This window comes from Phyllobates terribilis, unplaced genomic scaffold, assembly GCF_046119375.1.
Source record: "Phyllobates terribilis strain yellow unplaced genomic scaffold, ASM4611937v1 Scaffold_1__5_contigs__length_1240528914, whole genome shotgun sequence".
In the NCBI taxonomy this organism is placed as follows: domain Eukaryota; kingdom Metazoa; phylum Chordata; class Amphibia; order Anura; family Dendrobatidae; genus Phyllobates; species Phyllobates terribilis.
In genome coordinates this window covers 1,085,396,701-1,085,407,551 of record NW_027362761.1, presented here as the reverse complement: position 1 = coordinate 1,085,407,551, position 10,851 = coordinate 1,085,396,701, and the positions used below count along the sequence as shown (strand labels likewise).

At 43.0% G+C, this 10,851-nt stretch overlaps 1 protein-coding gene across 1 annotated transcript; it reads left to right on the top strand.

The window, feature by feature from the left end:
* The first annotated feature begins 840 nt into the window (after nucleotides 1-840).
* LOC141165268 (general transcription factor II-I repeat domain-containing protein 2B-like) lies at nucleotides 841-10,281 on the top strand. The gene is made up of 4 exons (XM_073650899.1): nucleotides 841-2,481; nucleotides 5,486-5,587; nucleotides 7,378-7,463; nucleotides 10,269-10,281. The coding sequence occupies exons 1-4, from the start codon at nucleotides 841-843 to the stop codon at nucleotides 10,279-10,281; spliced, it is 1,842 nt and encodes a 613-aa protein (XP_073507000.1).
* Nucleotides 10,282-10,851: the final 570 nt, after the last annotated feature.

Sequence of the window (10,851 nt, the reverse complement as noted above, 5' to 3'; positions counted from 1 at the left end):
AGTAGCAGAGTACATGGTATACACCATTAGAAGTAGCAGAGTACATGGTATACACCAGACCCGGGCAAGGGGCGGCCCGCGGGCCGCATCCGGCCCGCCGGCTGTCAGTGACCGGCCCGCGGAGGCGCTCCGGCAGATCAGCAAGGATGCATGATCTCACCTTGTCTGCCGGGACTCCTCCGGTTCCTTCCTTCTGCCGTGACTTAGAGACACGCCGGGCGCGTCCTCTCTGACGCTAGGGGGCGGGTCTAGGGGGCGGGGGCAGCTCGCAACCTCTGAAGCTGGGATCCCTGGATGGACTGAGGCGGTGACTCATCCCGCGCACCGCTGACAGAGCAGCGGCTATGTAAGTCAGTGCGGGGATAGGGGGGCTGTGGTGGGGGCCTTGGTGCTGCTCCAGAGCCTGCAGGGCAGGCGTACTGTATGGTCTCTGGAGCATGTGAGTTGGGCTGTGTTACACTGGTTATGAAAAGGAAGGGGGGAATGTTTCTGTATATGACCGGCCGCGGGACACAGCTCACCGCGTCTGCCGAGACTCCTCCGGTTCCTGAGGAATGATGAGTACACGTGCTTCCTCCCCTGTCCCCTGCAGCAGCCACTCTGTTCTTCTGACACTCGGGCAGACAATTCTTCCAATGGGAGTCCCGATTCTCTGCCCGAGTGTCAGAAGAACAGAGTGGCTGCTGCAGGGGACAGGGGAGGAAGCACGTGGTATGTGTGTACCACTCCTGTTCTCATGATACATCAGGAACCACAGGAGTCCCAGCAGACGCAGTGAGCTTTATCATCCTTGCACCAGAGTAGACCCTGACATCTGCGGGTCACAGTTAGCCCTTAAATATGTCAGCTAACATTAAAAAAAGGAAGATTGATGCAGAATGCAGAGTTTTTAAAAAGGAATGGACTTCTAAATATTTATTTACTGAAGCCAAAGGTAAAGCTGTATGCTTAGTTTGTGGAGAGCAGATAGCTGTGTTTAAGGATTACAATTTAAGTCGCCATTATGAGACTAAACATGCAGAGAAATACAAGAACTTGACAGAGGCAGAGCAGGCACGGGCATCTGAAGATTTGCTATCAAAACTGCAAAGGCAGCAAGGATTTTTTACAAAGCTCCACACATCCAGGGATGCAGCCGTCAGGACAAGCTTTGTAATATCCCACAAAATTGCAAGAAACAGTAAGCCATTCTGTGAAGGGGAGTTCGTCAAAGAATGTTTGGTGGACTCTGCAGCGATAATTTGTCCTGAGAAAAAAGAAGCATTTTCAAATGTGCCCCTCTCCAGACGAACCGTAACAAGACGGGTAGAAGACATTGCGGGGAATTTGGAGTTTCAGCTGAAAAACAAAGTTGATGATTTTATTTTTTTTTGCATGGCTCTGGACGAGAGCTGTGATATCCGTGATACCGCCCAGTTACTTATCTTTGTACGCGGAATAACAAAAAAATTTGAGATGACCGAAGAGCTGTTAGCTTTGCGATCAATGAAAGGTACCACAACAGGGAGTGATTTGTTCACCGAAGTAAATGCATCCATGGACAAACTGGGCCTAAAATGGAACAAATTAGTAAGTGTTATAACCGATGGCTGTCCAAATATGACAGGGAAAAACGTTGGACTTTTGAAGCGGATGCAAGATAAAGTGAATGAAATAAACCCAGAACAGAAATTGATATTTTTGCATTGCATTATTCATCAAGAAGTGCTGTGCAAGTCGGTGCTAAAAATCAGCCATGTTGTTGATGTTGTAACTAAGACAGTTAATTTTATCAGGGCAAGAGGGCTGAATCACAGACAGTTTGTTGCACTGTTGGAGGAGCAAGAAAGTGAACATAGTGACATAGCCTACCACACCGCTGTGAGATGGCTCAGCCTTGGAAAGGTGCTTAAAAGAGTATGGGACCTGAGAGCTGAGATTCAGGATTTTTGTAAGATGAAAGGCAAAGACATCCCAGAGTTCTCAGATAAGCACTGGATGGCAGATCTGGCCTTTGCCATTGATGTGACTACACTAATGAATGAGCTAAATAGCAAGCTCCAAGGCAAAGGCCTCTTTGCACATGAAATGTTCAGCTTGGTGACAGCTTTCATGAGAAAGTTGAAGTTTCTTTCTAGCCAATTGAAGGACAAAATTCTCACTCACGTGCCAACACTGAAAGAAGTCACACCATCAGCTGATCACCTCGACAAGTATTCATCCATGTTAGCGGCTTTATATGATGAATTTTCCAGAAGATTTGAAGACTTCAAAGGAGTTGAGAGTGAAATGCACACGATTTCCTCTCCCTTTGCATGCTGTGTGGATAATGCACCCAGTGATGTCCAGTTAGAACTCATTGATCTGCAGTCTGACAATCTACTGGCAGAGCTTTTTAAATCAGTATCACTGCTGGAGTTTTATTCTTCTCTCAAAGAGGAAAACTTTCCAAACATAAGGAGGCATGCTCAGAGGATGTTGGTTCTCTTTGGATCTACCTACGTATGTGAACAAACATTCTCACTGATGAAGTTCAACAAATCCAGATACAGATCCTCTCTCAGTGATGATCACTTGTGTGCAGTGCTTCGCATATCCACCTCAGATATTGAACCTAACTTCAATGAACTTGTTCAGGCCCAAAACAGGCTAGATTACTCTCATTGAACATTTTCATGTTATTGAAATGTTTAATTTTCTGTTCTTTACGAAGTTAAAGGGATGCCGTTCGTTAAAAAACTAACATGATATCTTGACCTAAAATAGCAAGTTTTTTCCAAACACTGTTAAAGTTAACAATTTTCTAAAGTGAACAATCACAAGCTGGTTGCAGTTCAACATCTTATCATTAAATAATGATGTAATTAGGTCCTCCGTATTTTCATTGTATTTTAAATCTTTGCATAGTTTAACATACTGTTTGTTTATGAAAAGATAGCATATGTATATATACAGTATTGGGTAGAACGGAGTTAATTATATTAGTCCGGCCCTCTAAAACCATCCCAATTTCTCATGCGGCCCCCTGGCAAAATTAATTGCCCACCCCTGGTATACACCATTAGAAGTAGCAGAGTACATGGTATACACCATTAGAAGTAGCAGAGCACATGGTATACACCATTAGAAGTAGCAGAGCACATGGTATACACCATTAGAAGTAGCAGAGCACATGGTATACACCATTAGAAGTAGCAGAGCACATGGTATACACCATTAGAAGTAGCAGAGTACATGGTATACACCATTAGAAGTAGCAGAGCACATGGTATACACCATTAGAAGTAGCAGAGCACATGGTATACACCATTAGAAGTAGCAGAGTACATGGTATACACCATTAGAAGTAGCAGAGCACATGGTATACACCATTAGAAGTAGCGGAGCACATGGTATACACCATTAGAAGTAGCAGAGCACATGGTATACACCATTAGAAGTAGCAGAGCACATGGTATACACCATTAGAAGTAGCAGAGTACATGGTATACACCATTAGAAGTAGCAGAGTACATGGTATACACCATTAGAAGTAGCAGAGCACATGGTATACACCATTAGAAGTAGCAGAGTACATGTTATACACCATTAGAAGTAGCAGAGTAAATGATTTATAACTCGGGTCACTTATCATTAATTCTTCCATATTTGCCACAGTTGTTAATAGTAATCTTGAACCAATGAGTTACATGTTCTATTGTGAAAAAAAAGACACATGAGAAATAAATATATACAATGTTTCCAATAATATCACTGAGTATATCTTTAAGGTATGTTCATCTTTTTTTTTTTTTAGACTTTTTTTTTTTCTTCTGCAGAAAACAAAATGCTGCATTTTACAGTACCAGCTTAGAGAATGAGATTTCTAAACTCTCAGTCACACGCTGCATTTTTTCCCCTGTTTTTCTTTTAAATCTGCAGGTGGTCAATTCTTTCAGGGGTTTGCAGCATTTTTCACCCATTCAAATTAATTAAAAAAGATCAAAACAATTAAAAGCGCTGCAATAACACGAGTATTGTATGTAGCGTTTTTTCTGCTATCACTCCGGTTTTGGGGGTAGGAAAAAATGCAACATGTGAACAATCTCTTATCCTGGTTGTGTTTTAGTTGGAAATAAAATAGAACGGCCATAATAACACAGAGACATAATTCATTCTATGGTGTTTCCAATTTCAATATTGCTAGGCAGCATCTGTTTGTGCAGAGCCGTCCGTTTAAGATTCTATCACAAGATTCCGTGATGACATCACCAATGATGGTCGGCCATTATGACATCAGAGCTCACAGTCAATACTTATAGAATGTACACAGGGTCACGAGTGCCATTTTTGGCTTCATAGTGATTGAGCGCACTTGCAGTTTCTCGCTATGGCTGAATTACTTTTGGATAATCTTCAGGTAGAAGCACTATTGGGGATTCTTATCAACAATCGCCCTGACACTTCGCTTCTACCACCTGATGGCGTCCTCAGCTTCACTCACCGGCTGGTGATGGAGCAAGTAAATGACTGCGTGACCAAATACTATCAAGGTCATCTAACGTCAGAATATCTGACTGATTTACCTCAGAACATCAGGACAATACTACAGCAGGTAAGTGGCGGACGCTCCGCACAAATCTTCTCCATAATAATAGATAATTATAGCGGGATACAAACTTCTTCTTTCCTCAAATATAAACATGACGAATCCCCAGATATGTGATCATTGTATCTGCAGATAGGAGCAGACGTCACATAGAATGACCGCCTCCATTGTTCCCTTGACTCGAGTATTCTAGAGGCCTTTCTTTTACCTTAAGACCTGACTATAACACCCCCCCCATTTTACCACCCCTGAAATAAAGACAAAACCAACCATTGGATTAAATTGGCCAAATCGGCCTTTATTATAACAAAGGTAAAAATATAATAACATTTTGACAGAATGAGGTTCTTGGAACTCCAAAGGCCTGACATTACCTAATTTAACTTCCAGCATTACCCCCAGCTGTGACCACCAGCTCGAGGGCACCTCCATCACCAGAACCCTTCACCATGCCACCAACTCCCCAGGGAACCCACCCTGAAAAGCCCTAAAATTCTGCCAGACCATTTCCAAATACCAAACACAACTACATGATGTACAACCCCCCTATCACAATTTTCCACCAACTCCAAGAACCCCTTCACACCGCCAAGCCAAACTGACATCAGTTCAACATGGAATTGTATCTAGCTGACACAAACATATAAAATTAGGGCGGGTGGGACGACCTTCTTCTGTTGTGCCACTGTGACCAGAGTGCCCCCACAGCCCCACCCACAGCGTTTATATGACCCTAGCAAGTGACCCAAATGAACCCCCTTTTAACCATCCCCTTAAGCTTTTGACCCCGAAAACCTTGCTACGTGCGAGGCCCTACAAAGTGGAGTCATGGCACACTCTGCCCATGGCTTTGCTATGGCTCCGTTTTAACCTTTCTCACCTCAGGATTTTCCTTTTAATTCCTTTTCTTTTTTATAGGCTGAAGAAAGATTTCAACATGGCGATTTGACTTTTATTAAAGAACTCGCCCTAAAAGTCCTGTCTGTCCTGGAGCGTCCGGCCCGCTCATCTGAACGCCTGGTAAGGAGCCGTCATCTTCTCTATCACACGTCCTTGTTTTTTGATCTTCTCCAGATCATCAGTCAGATATCAGATCTGGTGTTAGATGTTACAGGCCTCCTGTCAGCTCCTGGCCGGCACAGCATATGTATGGCCGCTAGTCTCTGCTGCTCCCTGTGATGACAGTCTGTATTCTGCTGATGTAGTCACAGCTCAGTGGTGATAAGTCTGTATTTCTGCCTCTATCACTATTATCAGGGTATTACTGCTTGTAAATAATAGGTGATATTACAGAAATATGCATTCAAGTCTCTTATGCAGTATATTAATCTGGACTTGTGGAGAGGAGCTGCAGTGTAAAGCAATTCCACCCAGTACAGTAATGAATGAGGTACAAGATGTACCCATGAAATAATGAACGCAGATAACACAGCTCGGGGATATCACAGTGCAGAAAAGTCGAAGTTTACACTGAACGTTTGATTTTTCAATCTTACTTTATCTTAATCCTCCTAAGTGAGAGAACTTTCTGAGAAAAGTTACCAAGATGGCGCATTACTTGTATAGTTACAATTGCTGCATCTGTAAATGCGGGTTTAGTGCTTCCTGATTTATGTATTTGGTGATTTAGTGAAATCTTGCACATATTAAATATATATATTATAATTATTAGGAAACAGCAGAAGGCGACACCGAAGATGGGCAAAATCTGGACCCGGAAATAATCCCTGACCCTAATACGAGTCAGCCGGACCTCACCAGCGATCTGATCACAGGTAAGCCGATCATCCGCCCTTCTATCAGAAATATCCAGATATTATAGAGAACAGGGAGTAATGGTAGATTTACTCTCCGCTCTGTGTAAAGGGAACCTGTCAGCACATGTGACATATGACGTAGTGGTGTGACTGTACAGGCCATTTACCTCTAATATAAAGGAACCTTCCATGGCAGAAATCCAAAGTCTCAGTGTGGAGAAATCTAACGTAGATACGCCATAATCAAATCTGGGTGGAAGTTCACTGGGGGCGTGGAAGAAAAAGTCTGAGTGCAGTGACACGCCCCCAGTGAACTTCCAGGCTAATTTGCATATGGCTGTTCGGCTTGAGCTCTCTCTTCCCATCACTCACATGTACAGTGAGGGTGATGTGTTCCTCATTCATGTGATGATTGGCGTCCTCCATCATTTATATTAGATGTATCTGTCTATGGATGCGCCGTACCGTCTCATATCTAGAATCCCCATATAATTAGTAATAATCCCATTTACAGACGTCCTGCCATTTCTCCGTTATATTGTTGTATTATTTATGTAGGATTGATATCGTCTGATACATTTTATTTCTTCATTGTTTTATCACTATTTTAGATACAACTGTGCTGGCGGATCCTGACAGTATAATCTGTGAGATCCCGGAGATCCAAGAAGCTGCGGCTGTAAGTATCATAGAGGGAGACGTCTGTGCGTCACTGATCATGGGGTGGGAGTGACCCGTCCAGTATTATCCCCCATATAACCATGGGACATCCCTATTCTAAATGTAGATGACACTATTGTGTAATATAATAGCCCTTATACTAAAGGGAATGACTCACTTTAAGTTCTCCTCTGTGATCTCCATATTGTCCAGCACTGTACAATGACTCCGGTGCATGGAGGATCCCCCTTAAATTACGTGTTTATGTAGAGCGTCCTGCTTGTATGGTCCCCTACATTCAATCAGTGTAAATCAGCTGGGACATCATATGGGAGGAAGAGGTTTTTGTATCTGGGGCTTTTTTATCTGAATATTATTTGTTATTTTTTATAGAGTGTGATCGAATCATTGATCCCGGCGAGAAAGCCGCATATGAACGACTTTGAGACGTCCACACAGATCGGCCGTGGAGCTTATGGGTGAGATTTCTGTTGGCATAATCCACATTTCTCAGGGTTCCCTATGACAATGCTTCTGCCTCTGTGCTCTGCCACTCAGTGTTATCATAGGGAAACGATCTGAGTCCACATCACTGTTCCCATCTAATTCTCACTATTCAGGTCATTTATATACTGTTAAGCAAACTGATCTGTATTAGATTAGACTGTAAGGGCCTGTGCACACATTGCAGATTTGTCGCATTTTTGTTGTGTTTTTTTCAGCACAGATTTGTCACAAAACCTGAAGGGTTTCCTGATGGCAGCAAAGTGAATGAGATTCCTGAAGTCTCATGCACGATGCTTATTTTTCCTTTCAGATTTGCAGTAGATTTATATCTGCAGGATGTCAATTCTGTCAGCATTTTTGTCTGCAGATTTCACACATAATAATGAATGAGGAAAATCTGCAACAAAAAAACGCAGGTAAAAAACATGTCAAAAACGCATCAAAAATGCACTTTTTTCCGCAACGTTTTTCCTGCCAAGAGATGCAGATATGGTGTAGAAAGTTCTGCTTTAAATACTTAATATGGGCACAAACCCTTAAGGAAAGACATAAAATAATATAATACTATGTTCACCTGTCCTAGCCCCTCATCTGTTCTTATGCTGCCACCTCCACCATTGCTTCCCTCTCCTCCTCGGTGCACTTTGTTTTTTTCGGGGCTCCATTATGAAGCTGATAAGAGTAATTGGCTGCACACGGTCACGTGAGGATTGACATGATACTGACGTCAATGACTTCTCCACCGGCACACTCCACCATGACCATGTGAGTCCAATCACTGGCCTCAGCACCAGAAGGGGGCGCCAGAGCAGCCAAAGACTGGCACAGAGGACGGAGGACTGCAGTGATGGACAGGTGAGAGCCTAGGACAGGGGGGTATAATGTGTTTCATTATCTTTTAACTACTTCCATCCCCTTCATTTATTATGCCCTGGGGTATGAGAGAAGCATAATAAACATCTTCTTATGGCAATTGGAGAACTTTCAATTTGGACTAATTTTTACCTGGACAGAATTGTATCTACTGGTCAAATATAGCGAATCTGCTCAAGAATAAGTTTGGTAGATTCTCTCATCTGTATTGTGACATGGGCGAGGGCTCCGACAGACGTGGCATTGTATAGACCTCCCATAGGTGATCTATGTAGTGCTATTTTATACATTTCTAGAAATGGATTTCCATTGACAGCTGGACTTCAAGAATTAGTAGAAAAGATCATATAATGACTTCTATAGATGGACTGTTAATAAGGATTTATTATAACCCATGGATTCTCCTTCTCTCCAGGTCCGTCTACTTAGTGAACCATAAAGACTCACAACAGATCTTTGCAATGAAGAAAATGGCCAAGTGGAACCTGGATACTCCAAAAAAAGTGGAAAGGGCCTTTCAGGAAAGGGACATCTTAACATTTGCTGATAGTCCCTTTGTGGTCTCCATGCTCTGCTCCTTTCCAACTAAACCTCACCTGTGTATGGTCATGGAGTACGCAGAAGGTAGGACATGCACATTATATTATACTCAACCCATGTCTGCTTACATCTTATCACCATATAATTAGGATTTGTCCAAGTGTTTGGTTACATCCCGACAATTACTATAGGTTATATTTTACCAAGATGCTCAGAAATTCATAGATCTGTGTGCAGGGCTGCTATGGGACCAGTGAGTTGGAGGGGTCCGGCGTCACTTGGCACTGGGCCCCCTCCCTCCTCCTGTCATCACAATTTTATGGGTATCTGCATCCTCATAATGTGGATAGAGCTAAACAAAATGGTGGATCAGGGAGTCGTAAGCTGCCTGATCCACCATTCAGCCTGTGCTGGTGAGTCTGAGACCCCTTGCACTGCAGGTGCAAAGTCATCACAGCATCACGCCTGTAGTGTGGAGTCTCAGTACTCACAATGCACAGACTAGAGCAGCGTGCCGGGGGAACAGGGGGAGGTGAGTAGTGCTTTTTTTTAATGTCAGTATTTCTATGGGCCATAATACTGAATTGAGGGCTGTGGGGTCATAATACTATGTGAGAGGCTATGGGAAACTGTGAATGCCCCTATACTGAGTCGGGTCCTCATACTGAATGGTGTGCTATGGGCGTCCTTATTCTGTGTTGGAGTACAAATTCTGTGTGGGGATTTGTGGGGGCCATCATACTAAGTGGGGACATGTGGGGCCCATTATATTGTGTGAGGGGCTATGGGGCCATTACATTAAGTGGAGTGACTGTAGACACCATCATACTGAGTAGGGGGCTGTAACTGGACTCATACTGAGTGGGGGCATTATACTGACACTGTATTTGTGGGGTAAAACTGTAGGTAAGAGTATTCACTGTGGGGACACCATAAACAGTGTGTGTGGGGGGGGGTCACTTTTGGGAGCATCATACTTTAAAATGGCCATAAAAGTTATATTGCTGGTGAGAACACTAAGGGACTTCATAGATATGTGTATATATCTATAGGTATTTTTTTAGGGGGGCCTAATTAGAACTTTCCTGTGAATTTTATGTATGCCACTATCTGTGTGATCTCCCCTGTATGTCCGCGCTGAGCATGTCAGTATCTCAGTATCTCCAGCTGTAGACGAGATGTGATATCACTCTGTTATTAGTTACGGACCACATTTCACCATTATTTTAGACTAATATTATGTGCACTATACCTTATACCTGTATATATTCTCTCCTGCCCAATATCTCTGCTCTCTTCTCATTAAACATCATGGTGATCTGCTTTATAAACCCCTCACTGGTCATATTTCCTTTTTTCTCTAGGTGGAGACTGTAGGACCCTTCTAAAGACCAGGGGTCATTTATCTATCCCCTTGGGGCGCTTGTACTTTGCAGAAGCCGTTCTTGCTGTGGAATACCTGCATAGCTATGGTGTGGTGCACAGAGACCTGAAGCCAGACAAGTAAGTGCCCCCTGTAGTATAATAAGGGGGGGGAGTTATCATTTATTATAACATGGTCTATAAGGCTAAAACCATCATCTCTTTCACAGCCTCCTGATAACATCTGCTGGACACATTAAAGTTACCGATTTTGGGCTTTCAAAAGTTGGTGTCATGATACCAAAAACCAACACCTACAAGCAATTCACAGAGGACATCACCAGAGAGTTCCTGGATCATGAGGTTGGCATCACTTACAAAAACCCAGACTGTTCTTTACAATTCTCATCACACTATTGTTTCTTCTCTACGTTCTTCATTTCTAGAGAACTTTTCCACTGATATTTTATCTTCTGTCATTGTGTTTTTATGGTGAGAACTTGTCATAACAATGGTATCATCAATCTCATTTCTTCTGTTGTTTTCCAGGTCTGTGGCACCCCATATTACATAGCCCCAGAGGTC